At 46.3% G+C, this 21390-nt stretch overlaps 1 protein-coding gene across 3 annotated transcripts in view; it reads left to right on the top strand.

The window, feature by feature from the left end:
• The window catches only part of ttll7 (tubulin tyrosine ligase-like family, member 7), a 298339-nt gene that overhangs the window by 116600 nt on the left and 160349 nt on the right, over positions 1-21390 (top strand). For all 3 annotated transcript variants that reach the window (XM_085983505.1, XM_085983503.1, XM_085983502.1), the window contains 2 exons: positions 14408-14624; positions 19871-20035. In XM_085983505.1, the coding sequence (XP_085839631.1) occupies positions 14408-14624; positions 19871-20035 (382 nt within the window). The remainder of the gene's footprint in view (positions 1-14407; positions 14625-19870; positions 20036-21390) is intronic.

The following is a 21390-nucleotide window of genomic DNA, read 5'->3' as shown; positions in this document are numbered from 1 at the left end:
CTGTATAACTGCAGCAAGACTTCCCTGTTTTTATACTCCATCCCTCTTGCAATAAAAACCAAGATTCCATTGGCCTTCCTAATCACCTGCTGCACCTGCATACTAACTTTTTGTATTTCATGCACCAGGACCCCCAGATCCCTTTGTACTGTAGCACTTTGCAGTTTCTCTCCATTTAGATAAAAACTTGCTCTTTGATTTTTTCTGCCAAAGTGCATAACCTCACACTTTCCAACATTATATTGCATCTGCCAAATCTCTGCCACTCACTTAGCCTGTCTATGTCCTTTTGCAGGTTTTTTATGTCCTCCTCACTCACTGCTTTCCCTCCCATCTTTGTATCGTCGGCAAACTTGGATATGTTGCACTCGGTCCCTTCCTCCAAATCGTTAATATAGATTGTAAAGAGTTGGGGTCCCAGCACTGACCCCTGCGGAACACCACTCGTTACTGATTGCCAGCCCGAGAACGAACCATTTATCCCAATCTTTGTTTTCTGTTAGATAGCCAATCTCCCACCCATGCCAGTATATTACCCCCAATCCTGTAATTTTTTTATCTTGATCAGTAATCTTTTGTGTCAAATGCCTTTTGGAAGTCCAAATACACTACATCCACTGGTTCCCCTTTATGCACCCTGTATGTTACATCCTCAAAGAATTCGAGCAAATTTGTCAAACATGACTTCCCCTTCGTAAAACCATGCTGACTCTGTCCTATTAAATTATGTTTATCCAAATGCTCTGTTACTGTTTCCTTAATAATGGACTCCAACATTTTGCCAACCACAGATGTTAGGCTTGGTAACGCTTGGTAACTAGTAACGCTTGGAACTTGTGGCCATTGTTCTGCACCTGTTGCTAAGCAACAGGGTTTGTTGCTTTATACGGAGCTCTCAGCTCTCCGTATCTTTTACTATAGCTCTCGGTTATCCGGAATTTTTGATGAACTGGCACCACGTCGGTCCCGTCGGTGCCGGATAAAAAAACGTTTCTGGTATATGGGATCATGGGCCATTACTGGTGATGAATGGGTGTGACGTTTGCCTACATAACAAGAATCACTTCACTCAAAAGTAATATACTGTGTGAAGCATGTGTTTTTGAAGTGATGTGGCGCGGTACAAAGGCAACCATTCCTTTCTTAGCTTGGCCTTTAAAGTGTGGTGGGACTAGATGAGCTACCTTGTTGTTCTTTGTTGCAGTCATCACCTCTAGTTTTGTGTGTGTCCCCGCACCCCTCACCCTTCTCCTCATCACGGCCTCCTACACAGGAGGTGGAGCTTTGCGTTTTGTCCAGCTGGTGAAAGGTGCTGAAGGGGCCCGAGTTAAATCTGCTCGAGGCAGCTGATGTCCACCTATGACCAGCCTGCAGAAGTGACCAGCTCATCATCTGGGGGGAAGCTCAAGGTTAAAAATTCCAGCTCTCCCCTGCGATGGATGACACACTAGTACATTGCTAGAGTGAGCATCATCAATTGCCCTATGGTAGGAAATCACCAGGCAAGCTGAGCTCTCTTTCTATTGGCACTACTCTACTGGTGGACCTGTGGAATTCTCTACCACAGAAGGCTGTTGAGGCCAATTCATTAAATATATTCAAGAAGGAGTTGGATATATTTCTTAAGGCTAAAGGGATCAAGGGATATGGGGAGAAGGCAGGGACAGGGTACTGAATTTGGATGATCAGCCATGATCTCATTAAATGGCGGAACAGGCTCGAGGGGCCGAATGGTCTACTCCTGCTCCTATCTTCTATGTTTCTAAGTATTGAGGAAAATGTCGTGCTCATCTCACCTCTCTCTCTCTCTCTTGGTGCTTGGTAAGAAAACAGTTTTTCATTTCGGCACCTACTGTCAGCATCGAGCACTCTCAGGTCTGGTCCAGCACAGTTAGAGGCAGAGTGACGCTCCCTCTACTCTGCTCCAGCAATGGGCCTCGGCCTCAATCTCCCAACGGCACCAGTGTGACCTTATCTGATTTCCCACATCAGCCATCTTGTGTCTTCCCTGATTGAAACTGGTAACTGGTGCAGCACTATAATGATTCCTGTGCTCTTGGGCCCATCACCCCCTAGCACTGGATTGAGACTGCTCGAACATCACTCTACTTGGGACCCTTACATGCAGCGCAACTCAGTCCCGCTGCTCTAACATGCCAAAGTTTTCTGCAATGTCATCACCATGTTTTCAGATGTTGTAAACTGCAGCGACATAAATACTTCATATGTGTCATTATCGACCAGAGGCCACTATTCCAAACATGCTGTGATGCAAATAGGATTAAAATCTATATTAAAGAAAATATTAAATCGTTACGTAGCTCAAAACACCTCTTACCTGTTTTGTACTACACAACAAGAAACTCTCGATTTACCAGCACCTAAATAACCGGAAATCTCGGTTAACCAGCAAAAATCAGGAGTAGGTTCAGGTAACTTTTACTTCATATTAGTGGCCGTTCCTCAATCTGTGGCTGTGCAATCAGGGTTCCTGCACATGTTGCTAAGCAACAGGGATGCTTGGTCTGTGGCCGGGGTTCCTGCACATGTTGCTAAGCAACAGGGAAGCCTGGATTTGTTGCTGTGTACGGAGCTCTCGTACCTTTTCACTATACCTCTCTGTAATCCGGACTTTTTGATAAAAAAGAGTTTCCTGTACTTGGACTCCACCACTGTCTACATTTTGGAACATGCATAGAGAAGGCAAACCAGCAGAGATTACGGAGCTGGGTGAGGTGAATATTTTCACTCTGAAGAATCTTTGCTGGACTATCCGTCTTCTAACTGTCTTTGTGTGACAGTGTGGCATTTCCCCTTCCAATTTGTTCTGTCTGTCTTTGAATCATAGAATGATGCAGCACAGAAGGAGGCCGTTTAGCCCATTGTGCGTGTGCTGGCCCTTTGAAAGAGCTATCCAATTAGTCCCACTTTCCTGCCCTTTCCCCATAGCCCTGCAGAATTTTCCCCTTCAATTATTTATCCAATTCCCTTTTGAAAGATACTTTTCAATCTGCTTCCACCACCCTTTCAGGCAGTGCATTCCAGATCACAACAACTCGCTGCATAAAAAAATATCTCCTCATCTCGCCTCTGGTTCTTTTGCCTTAAATCTGTGTCCTCTGGTTACCGACCCTTCTGCCACTGGAAACAGTCTCTCCTTACTTACTCTATCAAAAGCCTTCATGGTTTTGAACACCTCTATCAAATTTCCCCTTGACATTCTCTGCTCTACGGAGAACAACCCCAGTTTCTCTCAAATCCCCACATAACTGAAGTCCCTCATCCCTGGAACCATTCCAGCAAATCGCCTCTGCACATCCTGACGTAATAAAACTCACTACGCACTTGGTTTGAGTATAAAGCAAGGCTTTAATCAACTTGTTTCAGAACATGGAGGTCTAGTTGTATTTCACTAGTTCCTTGTCTTACAAAATGTCCCTAGAAAGCTGGGGCCCACGCCCGAGTATTTATACTCCTTGGACGGCGCCACCAGCTGGCCATCCAGTGTTATTTCAGAAGTAGTTTCTTGATGATGAGATTTATAACACATCCTTCCTAACGTGTGGTCTTCTAGTCTCGTTCTTCTGCCAGTAGTTGAATTGCAACAAAGTACTTTCCATCTGTAGCTCTGGTTGATGTTACTGGCCTTGCTCCCTGAAGTCCGGCTGCAGAAAGGCTTATAATTTCAGCGCAAGGGTTACTTTCAGATGGATGCTTTTCACTCGCTTTTCCCCATCAAGGCTTCCTGAAATAATCCTCATTATGTTAATGATTGCTGCTGCACTTGACACCAAGGCAAATTCACTAATGGGACTGACCATTTATCAGGTAACCTGCACAAATGCTGAAGAAAGCAGGGGAGTCCAGAACCAGGGGGTCACAGTCTAAGGATAAAGGGTAAGCCATTTAGGACTGAGATGAGGAGGAATTTCTTCACCCAGAGAGTGGTGAACCTGTGGAATTCTCTACCACAGAAGGCATCGGGAACATCCTTCCTGCATCTAGTCTGTCTCGTCCTGTTAGAATTTTATAAATTTCAATGAGAGCCCCTCTCATTCTTCTAAACTCCAGCGAGTATAAGCCCAATCGACCCAACCTCTCCTCATATGTCATTCCTGCCATCCCAGGTATCAGTCTGGTGAATCTTCGCTGCACTCCCTCCATGGCAAGAACATCCTTCCTCAGAATAGAATGACATCTCTTGAGGAGCGATGGTGAGTTGGTGACCAAAAAACCAGACCTTCATGCAAGTCCTCTGGAGTAGAACTTCCAGTGCAGAAACAGGTCCTCATGGCCCCCCCGCAGTGCAGCAAGGTGCTGTCAAGCCACTTGCTAGCTCTGAAGTAGGGCTGATCCATGAGAGGGATGTTGGTGGCAGAGATCAAGGAAGTGGCGGCTCCTCTCCAAACGCTCACACGACCATGCCACAGCAAAGCCCTCGGTCAGAGCCCCGCCAGAGTCCTCACCCAACTGAGATGGGCTTATCAGCCCCTGCACAGCCGCAGGAGCAGCAGACTGTTGGCAAGCCCGCACAGGTTTGCCACCCCAGAGGATGCCCGCCAAAGGCGTTGAGACAGCAGCAGCAAGAGAGCGAGCAAGGGGCCTCCACATCTGCTGAAGCCACAGGGAAAGCACCACATAGGAGCACACGTAAGAGGAAGATAAAGCACAAGTAGTCACAAGGGTAGTCACTTGGGTGCTGTGTTGTTTTGTTCTTGGACCAGCCATCATTGTGAATATTAGAAAGTGTTTTGATGGTAAACTGTTGAAGTTGTGGCCTGTGTCATTTCGCAAATGGGACTTTCACATTGAGGACTTAGGACGCCTTGCGATTGTCAGAATGGTGGTCAGATTGGTAGAATTCTGCAGGTTCTTGTCCATTGTCAATGCTCTGGTAAGAAGGAGCCAGACTAAAGTATTTGATTGTGCAGGCTAAGCAAATCTGGCCAGGATGAATGCGTCCCTTGCATCCCGGGCAGCAGTGCTGTCGCGCGCTGGCGCCTTCTGGCCTGTGCATCCTCAGGTGGGTGACTAGCAGCTTGGCGCTCCTGTTGATGCTCCTGCTGTTGGTGCTGCTGTTGCTCATGGTTCTGCTGCTGCCGCAGCTGGTCTGCATCCGCATCCGATGTTCAGGAGGAAAGGAATTAAATGTTCGCCATGCTTCTGGAATATGCCTCAGTTGAGGAAGCGCTCAGTCAAGGTGGGGAGAGGGGTTTCTCAGGAGGTCACACTGGAGATGGGTGTCAGGCTCCAAACTTCCACAACACTGAGTAGGCTTGCTAAAAGTCCCCCCAGACCTGATACAACAAAGTTCTGCCACCTGCAAATGATCATTGGTGAAAACTCCTTTGTAATGGTGGAGCTGCAGCTGCGAGTAAGCAATCTACTTGTGAGGCTGCCAGGATTACCTGGCATGTTCCAGAGGGGGTGTGAGGGATGGGGGGAATGACTAACACTCGGAAAGGCCTCTCAAAATGGGATTATAGAGGCAATTAAGTGGTTGTTAAGGGCCTTAAGGGCCTATCCCGCCTCTTGGAGGCGGGATGGAAAGGGGGTCAGAAAACACGCATTTGGGAAAATTGTTCGGAGATGAGATCGGGCCTGCCCGCCATTTTTGGCGATTTTAACAACTCGCATGCCTCCAATTCCGCCTCCCCGGGCCTGGCAAAATCGAGCCCAATGTTTAAGTTGGTGGATGGGCTGCCAATCAAACGGGCTGCTTTGTCCTGGATGGTGTCGAGCTTCTTGAGTGTTGTTGCAGCTGCACTCATCCAGGCAAGTGGAGAGTATTCCATCACACTCCTGACTTGTGCCTTGTAGATAGTGGAAAGGCTTTGGGCAGTCAGGAGGTGAGACACTCACCGCAGAATACCCAGTCTTTGACCTACTCTTGTTGCCACAGTATTTTTGTGGCTGGTCCAGTTAAGTTTCTGGTCAATGGTGACCCCCAAGATGTTGATGGTGGGGAACTCGGCGATGGTAATGGCATTGAATGTCAAGGGGAGGTGGTTAGTCTCTCGCTTGTTGGAGATAGTCATTGCCTGGCACTTCTGTGCAACGAATGTTACCTGCCATTATCAGCCCAAGCCTGAACGTCATTCATTACTGTTGTAATGCAGGAAACGCAGCAGCCGATTTGCACACAGCAAGATCCCACAAACAGCAATGTGATGATGACCAGCTAATCTGTTTTTTAGTGATGTTAGTTGAGGGATAAATATTGGCCAGGACACCACTGCTCTTCTATTGATATAATAATGCCATGGGATCTTTTACGTCCCCCCCAATAGAGCAGACGGGGCCTCGGTTTAATGTCTCATCCAGAAGACGGCACCTCCGACAGTGCCGCACTCCCTCAGCACTGCACTGGATTGTCAGTCTGGATTTGGTGCTCAAGTTCCTGGATTGGGACTGTGAACCCAGAACCTTCTGACTCAGAGGCGAGAGGGCTGCCCACTGAGCCACAGCTGACATTCTGCACCTTCACGTTCCCGGCAGGGAGCCTCGTGCACCGACTGTGCCGGACGGAAACCTTTGGCCGGATAATCGTGGACAGCTCGCTCTTGATACTTTGATAGAAGGCGAGGCTCCCAGCGGCAGCACAAACTGGGAAAATGATTGAAAGTTGCTATTTATGGACTCCAGTCACTGGGACTATTAAGAGATGCAAGTCCGTGTAATTACCCAGTTATTCTACTTCTATCCAAATCCATCACTCGTTCTAGTGAATTTCAAATCTTTCACTCAGTCGACCGATGCGGGCTCATTTTCCAATCCATTAGTGGGTTTGCTACCAGGGATTTGGTCTCACGTTCCCTCTTTGACGTCACTCTGCAAGAAAGCCATCAACAGCTATCAACAGCTGGTGACACTTTGTAAACCTCCCGAAGCTGAAAAGTGAATCTTGATAACAATTAAGCGACATGATTGCAGTTAAAACTGCGGCTCTTAGCTCTCCAGCTGGCTCGGCTCTTAAAGTTTGAGGTTCGATTCCGAGTCTGTTCAGAGTTAGCCAGGCTTACTGTGATAACTTTGGCCAAGATGCTGACATGGGGCGCTTATGGGAAAAGAAGGAAGATTTGTATTTATATAGCGCCTTTCATGGCCTCAGGTGCTTTACAGACAAAAAAGTACTTTTGAAGTGTAGTCAATGTTGCAATGCACGAAACTCAGCAGCCAAGTTTGCGTGCAGCAAGGACCCTCAAATAGGAATGTGATAATGACCAGATAATCTGTTTTTAGGTGTTGGTTGAAAAATAAATATTGGCCAGGATGCCCTTGTTCTTGTTTGAAATAGGGGCATGGGATCTTTTATGTCCGCTGAAGAGGACAGACTGGGCTTCGCTTTAACATCTCATTTGAAAGATGACACTTCCAACAGTACAGCACTCCCTCATTAGTGCACTGAGGTGTCAACTTAGATTATGTGCTCAAGTCTTAATTAGCAATCTTATTGTGTGAGGCCCCTTGGGGAGGAGTGATCATAATATGAGAGAATTGTTCATTAAGATGGAGAGTGAAGTAGTTGACTCAGAGACTAGGGTCCTGAATTTAAATAAAGGAAACTACGACGGTAGAAGGGGAAGTGCAACGAGACCTGGGTGTCCTTGTGCACCAGTCGCTGAAGGTAAGCATGCAGGTGCAGCAGGCGGTTAAGAAGGCAAATGGTATGTTGGCCTTCGTAGCAAGAGGGTTCGAGTACAGGAACAAGGATGTCTTGCTGCAGTTGTACAGGGCCTTGGTGAGACCGCACCTTGAGTATTCTGTGCAGTTTTGGTTGCCTTATCTGAGGAAGGATGTTCTTGCCATGGAAGGAGTGCAGCGAAGATTCACCAGGCTGATACCTGGGATGGCAGGAATGACGTACGAGGAGAGATTGGGTCGATTGGGCTTGTACTCACTGGAGTTTAGAAGGTAGAGAGGGGATCTCATCGAAACCGATAAAATTCTGTCAGGCCTGGACAGACTAGATGCAGGAAGGATGATCCCGATGGCCGGGGAGTCCAGAACTACGGGTCATAGTCTAACGATAAGGGGTAAGCCATTTAGGACTGAGATGAGGAGGAATTTCTTCACCCAGAAAGTGGTGAACCTGTGGAATTCTCTGCTACGGAAGGCAGTGGAGGCCAGTTCATTAAATATATTCAAGAAGGAGTTGGATATATTTCTTAAGGCTAAAGGGATCAAGGGATATGGGGAGAAGGCAGGGACAGGGTACTGAATTTGGATGATCAGCCATGATCTCATTGAATGGTGGAGCAGGCTCGAGGGGCCGAATGGCCTACTCCTGCTCCTATCTTCTATGATGTTATGAGGCGCGAGTTGGCTAGGATGGACTGGGGAACGTTACTTAAAGGGTTGATGGTGGATAGGCAATGGCAAACATTTAAAGATCGCATGGATGAACTACAGAATTTGTTCATCCCTGTTTGGCATAAAAATAAAACAAAAAAGGTGACTGAACCGTGGCTAACAAGGGAAATTAGGGATAGCATAAAATCCAAGGACAGGATATATAAATTGGCCAGAAAAAGCAGCAAACCTGAGGATTGGGAGCAGTTTATGATTCAGCAAAGGAGGACAAAGGGATTAATTAAGACGGGGAAATTAGAATATGAGAGTAAGCTTTCAGGGAACATAAAAACTGACTAAAAGCTTCTATAGACATGTGAAGAGAAAAAGATTGGTGAAGTCAAGCGTAGGTCCCTTGCAGTCAGAATCAGGGGAATTTATAATGGGGAACAAAGAAATGGCTGACCAATTAAATACATACTTTGGTTCTGTCTTCACAAAGGAGGACACAAATAACTTCCCAGAGATGTCGGGGAACATAGGGTCTAATGAGAGGGAGGAACTGAATTAAATCAGTGTTTGTAGGGAAATGGTGTTAGGGAAATTGATGGGATTGAAGGTTGATAAATCCTTAGGGCCTGATAATCTAAATCCTTAGGGTACTTAAGGAAGTGGCCCTAGAAATAGTAGATGCATTGCTGGTCATCTTCCAAAATTCTATAGACTCGGGCACAGTTCCCATGGATTGGAGGGTAGCTAATGTAACCCCACTATTTAAAAAAGTTGTTAGAGAGAAAATGGGGAATTATACACCGGTAAGCCTGACATCGGTAGTGGGGAAAATGCTAGAGTCCATTATAAAAGATGTAATAGCAGAGCACTTGGAAAATAGTGACAGGATTGGACAAAGTCAACATGGATTTACGAAAGGTAAATCGTGCTTGACTAATCTACTGGAATTTTTTGAGGATGTAACTGGGAGAATAGATAAGGGAGAACCAGTGGATGTGGTGTATTTGGACTTTCAGAAGGCTTTCGATAAAGTCCTGCATAAGAAATTAGCATGAAAAGTTAAAGCACATGGGATTGGGGGCAAGATACTGACTTGGATAGAGAACTGGTTGGCAGACAGGAAGCAAGGAGTTGGAATAAACGGGACTTTTTCCGAGTGGCAGGCAGTGACTAGTGGGGTACCGCAGGGATCGATGCTAGGACCCCAACTATTCACAATATATATTAATGATCTAGACAAGGGAACTAGATGTAATATCTCCAAGTTTGCAGATGACACAAAGCTGGGTGGGCATGTGTGCTGTGAGGAGGATGCAGAGAAACTCCAGTATGATTTGGACAGGTTGGGTGATTGGGCAGATGCAGTATAATGTGGATAAGTGACAGGATCGGACAAAGTCAACATGGATTTACGAAAGGTGGCAAAAACAGGAAGGCAGATTATTATCTGAATGGCAATAGATTGGGAGAAGGGGAAGTGCAACGAGACCTGGGTGTCCTTGTGCACTAGTCGCTGAAGGTAAGCATGCAGGTGCAGCAGGCGGTTAAGAAGAAAAATGGTATGTTGGCCTTCATAGCGAGAGGATTCGAGTACAGCGGCAAGGATGTCTTGCTGCAGTTGTACAGGGCCTTGGTGAGACCACACCTTGAGTATTGTGTGCAGTTTTGGTTGCCTTATCTGAGGAAGAATGTTCTTGCCATGGAGGGAGTGCAGCGAAGATTCACCAGACTGATACCGGGATGGCAGGAATGACGTATGAGGAGAGATTGGGTCGATTGGGCTTATATTCACTGGAGTTCAGAAGAATGAGAGGGGATCTCATTGAAACTTATAAAATTCTAACAGGACTAGACAGACTAGATGCAGGAAGGATGTTCCCAATGGTCGGGGAGTCCAGAACCAGGGGTCACAGTCTAAGGATAAGGAGTAAGCCATTTAGGACTGAGATGAGGAGGAATTTCTTCACCCAGAGAGTGGTGAACCTGTGGAATTCTCTACCACAGAAGGCAGTGGAGGCCAATTCATTAAATATATTCAAGAAGGAGTTAGATATATTTCTTAAAGCTAAAGGGATCAAGGGATATGGGGAGAAAGCAGGGACAGGGTACTGAATTTGGATGATCAGCCATGATCTAATTAAATGGCGGAGCAGGCTCGAGGGGCCGAATGGCCTACTCCTGCTCCTATCTTCTATGTTTCTATGTTTCTAAGTCTCTGCAGTGAGGCTTGAACCCATGACCTTCTGATATTGAGTTAGTTGTGCCACCTTGGCTGAGTGGTAGCACTCTTGCCTGTGAGGTGGGAGGTTGTGGATTTAGTCCCACTTCAAGCCTTGAACACATAATTTAGGTGGACATTTCAATGCAGCGCTGAGGGAGTGCTGTATTGTTGGAGGTTCTGTCTTTTGGATTAGACATTAAACTGAGACCCATCTGCATGCTCAGGTGGATGTGGAAGAAGAGCAGGGGAGTTCTCCCAGTGTCCTCAGGCAACATTCGCTCCTCAACCAATACCAGCAAAAACAGATTCACTGGTTATTTGTTTGTGGGACCTTGCTGTGTGTAAATTGGCTGCCAGGTTTGTGTACCAAACAACAGTAACTGTACTTCAAAAGCAGCTCATTGGCCGTGGAGCACTTTATGATGTCCCGAGGACATGTAAGGTGCTAAATAAATATAAGTTCTCTCTTTCCTTCTTACAGTTGGCTTTAGCGTCTTGGAGCTAGGGAGTGCGATGGTGACAGCTGCTGGCAGGTGTGTGCATGTGCCGATTGGGTGAGGACAGGGTTCAGGCTCGGCTGTGACATCACTCATGGTCGATTGGCCTGCCAGTGCTCAATACCTAGGCTCACAGGTGAAGAATAACCACTTGAGCAAGTGTTGAAGGGCGGCTGTTGTCTGTGGGCCATATCCCAGCACTTGGAGTAGAGCAGAAAAATAGGGAGGGCATTCAGCTTATCAAAAGGTGACTCATTGCAATACAATTCCTATTGTTTCTTGCTCCTTCCCATTCCAATTGTTCTTCCCTCTTCTAACTCACGTTGGACTCTCGGGCACCCCCTGTTACCTGGCCATTCTTTCAACCTAGGCAGTGAGTGTTGGTTGGCAAATCGACATGGGAGGCATCGCAGTGAAGCCTAGTCCTGCCCTCACCTGTCCCGGCAATTGCACTTTCCAGAAGGGATCTCTGGATAGGGATCAGGGATACAGACCCTTGCTGATCTTCCTCTTCCCAAGCAAAGAGGCATTGAGTCCAATTCACCCCTACAATTCCAGCGTAGTACCCTTATTGCTGCCTTGGCCCATCACAGATCAAACCTTAGCCCTTCCGCTACTGAACATAGCAGCACTTTAAATAACTTTGATACCATTGGTTATCAATATGGGCACAATTATACTGCAGTCTGCTGCTGTTAATTCAAATTCTTTTTTTTTTTGCTTGAAAAAGAAATATACAAATTATCCAGTGGTTCAAATGAAACAATTGTGATAAACCAGCATAGCATTTGTTTGCTTTTGTTGCAGGATTTCAATTCAAACTAACAGATCATTCGAACGAAGCGATTTTGAATTAAGAGGATTAGACAGTGGCAGATGACACAGGGCGACGAGTTCAGTGGCGATTTTCTACAAAGCTGATCTTTTATTTTTGCAGGGGCAGAATTACAATCTGTAACAGACCTCCAAACGCACTTCAGTCATCTTTACATCTCACTTATTAGCCATTTTATTAATCCCATTCTCCATATTGAGATAGCTGCCAGGATACTGAGAGAGGACGAGGGAACAGTATCCTTGAAAGCTGCTGGCTCGTGCTCTGTGCTGTTGCCTTTCCCTCAGCAGCATTCTGCTGATATTAATGTCCGACTGAACCACCATCTGGACAATCGCAGGCACTTGGAGCAGCTGGACACAGATCAGAGGATCCTAGGCAGAGTTCTGTAATTCTATGATTCCAATGCTTTCTGTTGCCTAGGCCCTAAGCTCTGGAATTCCCTGCCTAAACCTCTCTACCTCTCTTCCCTCCTTTAAGACGTTCCTTAAAACCTACCTCTTTGACCAAGCTTTTGGTCACCTGCCCTAATTTCTCCTTATGTGGCTCGGTGTCAAATTTCTTTGTCTTATAATACTCCTGTGAAGGGCCTTGGGATGTACAAGGCGCTATACAAATACAAGTTGTTGCTGTTGTAATGTATCCCCGATTCTCCAACCTGCACTCCTTGTAAGCCTGGCTCTTTGTCTGAAGTGTGAGATGGCAAATATCCCCTGAATGCCTCCACGGCAGTAATCAAGAACAGGTTAGCTGTCCTGGTGTGTTACCTCACCTTCTTCCCTCAAAACAATAGTATCAAAATACCAGTTGATGTGTATGGGTTATGGGTCTTGCGCACTGCCAGGGTTTCTGTGTTTCAGATGAAAATGTTAAACCGAGGCCCATCTGCCCTCTCAGGTGGACACAAAAGATCCCACGGCACTATTGCCAATGTAACATAGAAGATAGGAGCAGGAGTAGGCCATTCGGCCCCTCGAGCCCGCTCCGCCACTTAATGAGATCATGGCTGATCATCCAAATTCAGTACCCGGTCCCTGCTTTCTCCCCATATCCCTTGATCCCTTTAGCCTTAAGAAATATATCTAACACCTTCTTGAATATATTTAATGAATTGGCCTCAACTGCCTTCTGTGGTAGAGAATTCCACAGGTTCACCACTCTCTGGGTGAAGAAATTCCTCCTCATCTCTGTCCTAAATGGCTTATCCCTTATCCTTAGACTGTGACCCCTGGTTCTGGACTCCCCCGCCATCGGGAACATCCTCCCTGCTCTGGTCAGACCGCTCCTTGAATACTGCGTTGAGTTCTGGTCGTGAGAGATAAGAGAGGCAGTGCAGAGAAGCGCCACTAGGCTTACCAAGTCCCAGTCACCCGGGTGTCAGGGCTCTGAGTTACGAGGAGAGACTGAAGAAACCTGGGCTTTTCCGAGAGTCCAAAAATCTATTTATCCCAGTCTTGAATATAATCAACGACTCAGCATCCACAGCCCTCTGGGGTAGAGAATTCCAAAGATTCACAACCCTCTGAGTGAAGAAATTCCTCCTCATCGCACTCTTAAAAGGCTGACCCCTTATCCTGAGACTATGCCCCCCTCGTTCGACCCAATCCAGCATCTACCCTGCCAATCCCCCTCAGAATCTTGTATGTTTCAATGAGATCACCTCTCATTCTTCTAAACTCCAGAGAGTATAGGCCCAATCTACTCAATCTATCCTCATAGGACAACCCTCTCATCCCAGGGATCAATCTAGGGAACCTTCGTTGCACCACCTCTAAGACAAGTATATCCTTCCTTTGATAAGGAGACCAAAACTGTGCACAGTACTCCAGGCGTGGTCTCACCAAGGCCCTGTACAATTGTAGCAAATTAAATTGTGGCAGCAGGACAAGGGGGCAAACCAGAAGGTTCAAAGGTAACTTTAGGACTGATATCAGGTTCTCTTCACACAGAGTGTGGACTTCCCGGTAGAATGGTGGAGACGGAAACTCTGGATGCCTTTTTAAGAAACCATTTGATGCTACAATGGGGTGGATGGATGAACTAATATTTTTCTGGATGGATGAACTAATATGGGCTGAATGCTTGTCCTCACCTATAATTATCTTGCCATCCTGCGACACCCTACATCAGAACTCTAATGCAGCTCAAACCCAAAGCGTCACCTTGTCTTTCTCTTTCACAACACTGATCTGCCTCCTGTGCAAGTCCGGTATTATTATTTTTTTCTGATTTCCTTTCAGAATTCTAACACTCCCCTGTCAGCCTCCGCCCCTTTGGCTTGGCTGATAGGACCATGGTGTTCTGAGTCAGAAGGTCGTGGGTTCAAGCCCCACTCCGTGAGACTTGAGCACATGATCTAAGGTTGACATTCCAGTTCAGTACTGAGGGAGTGCTGCATTCTCAGAGATCCCTATTCAGGTGGATTTTTTTTTAAAATAAAGCTCTAACGGTAAGATGATGGGGCTGGTATCCCGGAAGGATGCGATCAAAGAGACCTTTCTGCCCAAACCTATCATGTGACTTCTCTTGTGCTGTTTGTTTCTGCTTTAGAATCTCATTGATAAGAAATGGCGAGAAGCTCCAAGCCCAAGAACACTTGATAGTACAGGAATATCTCGATAAACCATTCCTCTTGGAGGGTTACAAGTTTGACCTGCGTATCTACATCCTGGTGACCTCTTGCGACCCCTTGCGCATATTTTTGTACAACGACGGGCTGGTCCGGATGGGCACAGAGAAATACCACGCTCCGACTGAATCGAACTTGGTAAGGTGATTCTGACTCAAGGAATTCACTAAAAAAAAAGTCACTTCTTTTTCCTGAGTGCTATTTTGAGGTTGGTCCCCGGCCTCGGTTTATGGTGTGGATCTTGCTTCCTGATGTCTTGATGCTGTGGCACAGTGTAGGTTAGGCTTACAATCAAGGATAGATCATATGGTTTGCAGAAACGTTGTAACCTAGAGTACAATTGAGTACAAGTGTAGACCACACTTGGAGCACTGTGTGCAATTCTGCTCGCCATATTATAAAAAGGACATAGAGACATTGGAGAGGGTGCAAAAACGATTTACAAGGATGATACCAGGAATGCGAGGGTATACCGATCAGGAAAGGATGAACAGGCTGGGCCTCTTATCTCTTGAAATGAGAAGGCTGAGGGGTGACCTAATAGAGGTCTTTAAAATTATCAAAGGTTTTGATAGATTAGACATGGAGAGAGTGTTTCCACTTGTGGGGAAGAGCAAAACTAGAGGCCATCAATATAAGATAGTCACCAAGAAATCAAACAGGGAATTCAGAAGAAACTTCTTTACCCAGAGAGTGGTGAGAATGTGGAACTCGCTACCACAGGGAGTGGGTGAAGCGAATAGTATAGATGCATTTAAGGGGAGGCTAGACAAGCATATGAGGGAGAAGGGAATAAAGGGTTATGTTGATAGATTTAGATGAGGAAAACCAGAAGGAGGCTCGAGTGGAGCATAAACACCGGCATGGACTGGTTGGGCCGAATGGCCTGTTTCTGTGCTGTATATCCTATGTAGTAGCTTGGTGCTAAGTTGTGCAGGCCGGAAGGTTCCCACGTCCGTGCTGAATTCGCTGGGGCAGTAGTCATGGCACTGCCCTTTGGCCTCACTGTGCCCTGGGCTTGGGGATGGGGAAAATCAGCTACGGTTCCTGCTCCCGATTACTGCCGACTGACTCCTGCTGGATTGTGTGCGCGCCCACGATGCATTCCGTGGTTGAACAGCCTGCTGAGACTCGCACTCGTGAAGAGTATGGGTACTGGACGGCGCCCGTTGAATCAAACAGATGGTCGAAAGTTGTTTTTGTGACTGGAAGCCTGTGTCCAGTGGTGTACCGCAGGGATCGGTGCTGGGTCCTTTGCTGTTTGTAGTGTACATTAATGATTTAGATATGAATGTAGGAGGTATGATCAGTAAGTTCGCAGATGACACGAAAATTGGTGGAGTGGTAAATAGCGAGGAGGGAAGCCTCAGGCTACAGGACGATATAGACGGGTTGGTCAGATGGGCAGAACAGTGGCAAATGGAATTTAACCCTGAAAAGTGTGAGGTGATGCATTTTGGGAGGACTAACAAGGCAAGGGAATACACAATGAGTGGTAGGACCCTAGGAAGGACAGAGGATCAGAGGGACCTTGGTGTGCATGTACATAGATTCCTGAAGGCAGCAGGACAGGTAGATAAGGTGATTAAAAAGGCATATCGGATACTTGCCTTCATTAGCCGAGGCATAGAATATAAGAGCAGGGAGGTTATGATAGAGCTGTACAAAACGCTAGTTAGACCATGGCTGGAATACTGTGTGCAGTTCTGGTCGCCACACTATAGGAAGGATGTGATTGCATTGGAGAGGGTGCAGAGGAGATTCACCAGGATGTTACCTGGGCTGGAGCGCTTCAGCTATGAAGAGATACTGGACAGGCTGGGGTTATTTACCTTAGAGCAGAGAAGGCTGAGGGGGGACCTGATTGAGGTGTACAAAATTATGAGGGGCATAAATAGTGTAGATAGAAAGGAACTTTTCCCCTTAGTAGAGGGGTCAATAACCAGGGGGCATAGTTTCAAGGTAAGGGGCAGGAGATTTAGAGGGGATTTGAGGAAAAACCTTTTCCCCCAGAGGGTGGTTGGAATCTGGAACTCACTGCCTGAAAGGGTGGTAGAGGCAGGAACCCTCACAACATTCAAAAAGCATTTAGATGAGCACTTGAAACGCCATAGCATACAAGGCTACGGACCAAGTGCTGGAAAATGGGATTAGAATAGACAGGGCTTGATGGCCGGCGCGAACACGATGGGCCGAAGGGCCTCTTTCTGTGCTGTATAACTCTATGACTCTATGACTATGAGCAGCATGTGCCTACTGACATGAATCTGTCATTCATGTGGAAATGACTTATGAAGCAATACTGGGCGGCCTGCTGGTGGGAGAGTATAAATACTCGGGCATGGGCCCAGCTTGTGCAGGACATTCTTTAACAGGAACTAGTGAAGAACACAACTAGATCTCCATGTTGAAAAACAGTTGATTAAAGCCTTGTTTAATACTCAGACCAAGTGCCTAGTAGTTTTCTTATGTCACCTACAGTGGGGAGGAAGGGACAAAATGATCAGAACAAAATGTGTTTATTTAAAAAGAAATAGCTGAGGAGAAAGTAGTGATTCCCAATTCCCAACACATGGCGAATGTTGGGCTGGATCTACTGGTGCAGGACAAACTTGAAGTGGCAAATCCCTCTCTGCTCCACCGATTAAAAACACCTCATTACATCTTTCTATAGCACCAGTTACGCCAGATGGCTCCAGGTTGTACACTTGCTGCTTAATCTGCAACTAATTAATGTTTTAATTGCAAAACATACTGCTGCTCCGTCGACCGCCCTGGGAGTTTGAAACTAGTTCTGCTTAAATTGTGTGGATCAGCGCTGGTGGGGAAAAGACTCCCCCTCCTGATTAATCTTGGCGCATTTTGCCTGTTTCATTCTGTGGACAGTGGTCGGAAGGATGTGTGGTTGAGACAAGTGGTCAGATTAACAACCACCCTCTGTAACTGGAACAGACTTGAGTGTAAAACGGCACATTCACCAGTACATTACTGACTGGAATTACAAGAAAGCAACTGAATAAATAGGAACAGTAAAATAGGAATTCAAGAAAACAAGTTATTTACCCAGAGAGTGGTGAGAATGCGGAGCTCGCTACCACAAGGAGTGGTTGAGGCGAATAGCAGAGATGTATTTAAGGGGAAACTTGATAAGCACACGAGAGAGAAAGGAATAGAAAGATATGTGGATAGGACAAAAGCAAAACACTGCGGATGCTGGAAATCTGAAATAAAAACAGAAAATGCTGAAAATACTCAGCAGGTCAGGCAGCATCTGTGGAGAGAGAAACAGAGTTAACGTTTCAGGTCGATGGCCCTTCGTCAGAACTGGAAAAAGCTGGAGATGGAACAGGTTTTTAAGCAAGTGTAGGGGCAGGGAAAGGGGGGGAGGGGAGGAAAGAACAAAAGGGAAGGTCTGTGATAGGATGGAAGAACATAAGAACATAAGAAATAGGAGCAGGAGTAGGCCAATCGGCCCCTCGAGCCTGCTCCACCATTCAATAAGATCATGGCTGATCCGATCCTAACCCCAAATCTACTATCACTCTCCATCCCACCCGAACCCATGTGATCTCCCGGGAGAGGCGAGGCGAGAGGATAGGATATGTGGAGAGGGCTCGATGAAGTAGGGTGGGAGGAGGCTTGGATGAAGCATAGTTGGGCTCAATGATCTGTTTCTGTGCTGTAGATTCTATGTAATCCATGTAGGCTATGTAAAACGAAACAAAATACTGCGGATGTTGAAATAAAAACAGAACACGCTGGAAATGCTCAGCAGGTCAGGCAGCATCTGTGGAGCGAGAAACAGAGTTAACGTTTCAGGTCGATGACCTTTTGGCTATTTTGACATTTCAATAGCATCTTAGCACAGGCGAAAACACTTTGCATACAATTAATTACTTCTGAAATGCAGTAACTCTTCAGTGGGCAAACGCAGCAACTGTTTTGCACAGAGCAAGATCCTACAGACCGTGAGATGAGTGAGCAACAAAACTGTTTTTCTGGTTGAGGGAGGAATATTGGCCAGGACACTGAGGAAAAACTCCCTGCTTTTCTTCAAAGTGTGCGATGAGATCTTTAATTGCATTGGCAAACAGTGTCTCAGTTTAACATTTCATCTGAAAGACAGCACCTCTGACAGTGCAGCACTCCCTGGGTGCTGCAGTGAAATGCCAGCCTCGATTATGCACTCAAGTCTTGGAGTGGGGATTGAGCCCAGGTGCTTCTGACTCGGGGATATGAGAGTTCTACCTTCCAACACGAGTAATTGCTCATCCAGCCAGTTTTTAATCGTGTATAAATTTCCCCAGTGGTCAGAATGAGCTCTCTGCAAATTGTACGATTCTGGGCATCTTAATATTTAATTGATTTCAGCCCCTTTAGGAGGCTACATCATTGTGTGACAAATGAATGAGGATTACATACAAATTACAACACGCAAATAGGCTGTTAGGCCCAATCAGTCCGTGTTGGTGTTTATCCTCCACACGAACAGCAATTGTAATCCTGCCCTGTTCCCACATTCCTTTATTCCCTTTTCCTTCAACCACCTATCTAACATTTCCCATATTACAACAGTGACTCCACTTCAAAAGTACTTCATTGGCTGTAAAGCGCTTTGAGTCGTCCGGTGGTCGTGAAAGGCGCTGTAGAAATGCAAGTCTTTCTTTAACCTATTCTTAAATGCTAACATGGCCCCTGCTTCAATGAATAATTCTGGCAGTGCTTTCCACAGCCTCACAACTCTGTGTCCTGAATCTCTTACATTTAATCTCATAGTTATGCTCCCTTGTTCTGCACCCTGCAATCATAAGTTGTTTCTATCTGCTCCTCCAATCCTTTCATCATTTTAAACACCTATCAAGTCACCCCTTAATCTCATTTTTTCCAACAAAGGTAGCCCCAATTCTTCAAGCATTCTTCTTTGCATTTCCTCCTACCAGGCTGCATGCTCGTGGATCTGTGATGTGCTCTGACGTAATAAAACTCACTACACACTTGGTTTGAGCATAAAGCAAGGCTTTAATCAACTTGTTTCAGAACATGGAGGTCTAGTTGTACTTCACTAGTTCCTGTCTTACAAAATGTCCCTGAGCAAGCTGGGCCCACGCCCGAGTATTTATACTCCTTGGATGGCGCCACCAGCTGGCCGTCCAGTGTTATTTCATGAGTAGTTTCTATATGATGATGAGATTTATAACATGCTGTACCTTCTCTATTGCCTCAACATCCTTCTGATTGTGTGGTGCCCAAAAACTGCACACAGTACTCCAACTCTAGTCTTTGTATCGAGTCACCATTACAGGGTTAGCAGTTAAAGAGCACACATGCACGAGGGAGGACGTAGGAATGTACTGACTGCCCTTTTATTTATCCAACTTTTCCAGAGTCAGCTGTTTATGCACTTGACCAATTACTCCGTCAACAAGCACAACGAGAACTTTGAACGGGACGAGCAGGCAGACAGGGGCAGCAAGCGATCGATCAGGTGGTTCACCGAATTCCTCCAAACCAACGATTACGATGTGGTCAAATTCTGGAATGATGTCTCTGTATGTATCAACAATGATTGATTTTTTTTTAAATTTAAGATTAGCATCATCCTAGCAATTAAAAAAGTGGTTGCCTGCATGAAATCTGTTTAAATGGGGAAGATACAATGGAGGTTCTCCCCTACCCCCGCCCCCAGATTTCTCCCCTTCTTCTGGGCATTGATTGTTGCTGAGGTATGGTTCCACGATTGCCAGAAGGTCTCTAGCACCTTGTCCAGATGGCCTCCTTCACGTGTAAGCCCAGACGTTAAGAGTGGACAGGCCATTTGACCGAGGAGTGTGCTGTATTGAAACTTATGAAAAATTCTTAGAAGGCTTGACAGGGTAGATGCTGAGAGACTGTTTCCCCTGGCTGGCGAGTCTAGAACCAGGGGGCATAGTCTCAGGACAAGGGCACTGCCATTTGAGACTAAGTTGAGGAGAAATTCCTTCACTCAGAGGGTTGTGAATCTTTGCAATTCTCGACCCCAGGGCTACCCCAGAGGGCTGTGGATGCTCAAAGATTGAGTATATTCAAGACTGAGATCAATAGATTTTTGGACACTAAGGGAATCAAGGGATATATGGATTGGGTGGGAAAATGGAGTTGAGGTTGAAAATCAGTCATGATCTTATTTTTTTTTTTATTCATTGATGGGATGTGGGCGTCGCTGGTTAGGCCTGCATTTAGTGCCCATCCCTAATTGCCCTTGAGAAGATGGTGGTGAGCCACCTTCTTGAACAGCTGCAGTCCATATGGTGTAGGTACACCCACAATGCTGTTAGGAAGGGAGTTCCAGGATTTTGGCCCAGCGACAGTGAAGGAACGGCGATACAGGTCCAAGTCAGGATGGTGTGTGGCTTGGAGGGGAACTTGTAGGTGGTGATGTTCCCATGCGTCTGCTGCCCTTGTTCTTCTAAGTGGTAGACGTCGCGGGTTTGGAAGGTGCTGTTGAAGGAGCTTTGGCGAGTTGCTGCAGTGCATCTTGTAGATGGTACACACTGCAGCCACAGTGCGCCGGTGGTGGAGGGAGCGAATGTTGAAGGTGGTGGATGGAGTGCCAATCAAGCGGGCTGCTTTATCCTGAATGGTGTCGAGCTTCTTGAGTGTTGTTGGAGCTGCGCTCATCCAGGCACGTGGAGAGTATTCCATCACACTCCTGACTTGTGCCTTGTAGATGGTGGAAAGGCTTTGGGGAGTCAGGAGGTGAGACACTCGCCGCAGAATCCCCACTTCTGACCTTATGATGGAGGGAATGTCATTGATGAAACAGCTGAAGATGGTTGGGCCTAGGACACTGCCCTGAGGAACTCCTGCAGTGATGTCATGTGATTGAGATGACTGACCTCCAACAACCACAGCCAACTTCCTTTGT

Source organism: Somniosus microcephalus, chromosome 3 (genome assembly GCF_052327205.1).
Source record: "Somniosus microcephalus isolate GS21.2 chromosome 3, FLI_Smic_1.0, whole genome shotgun sequence".
Lineage (NCBI taxonomy): Eukaryota > Metazoa > Chordata > Chondrichthyes > Squaliformes > Somniosidae > Somniosus > Somniosus microcephalus.
Note: the sequence above shows the minus strand (reverse complement) of the source record. Positions and strands in the feature narration are given on the sequence as shown.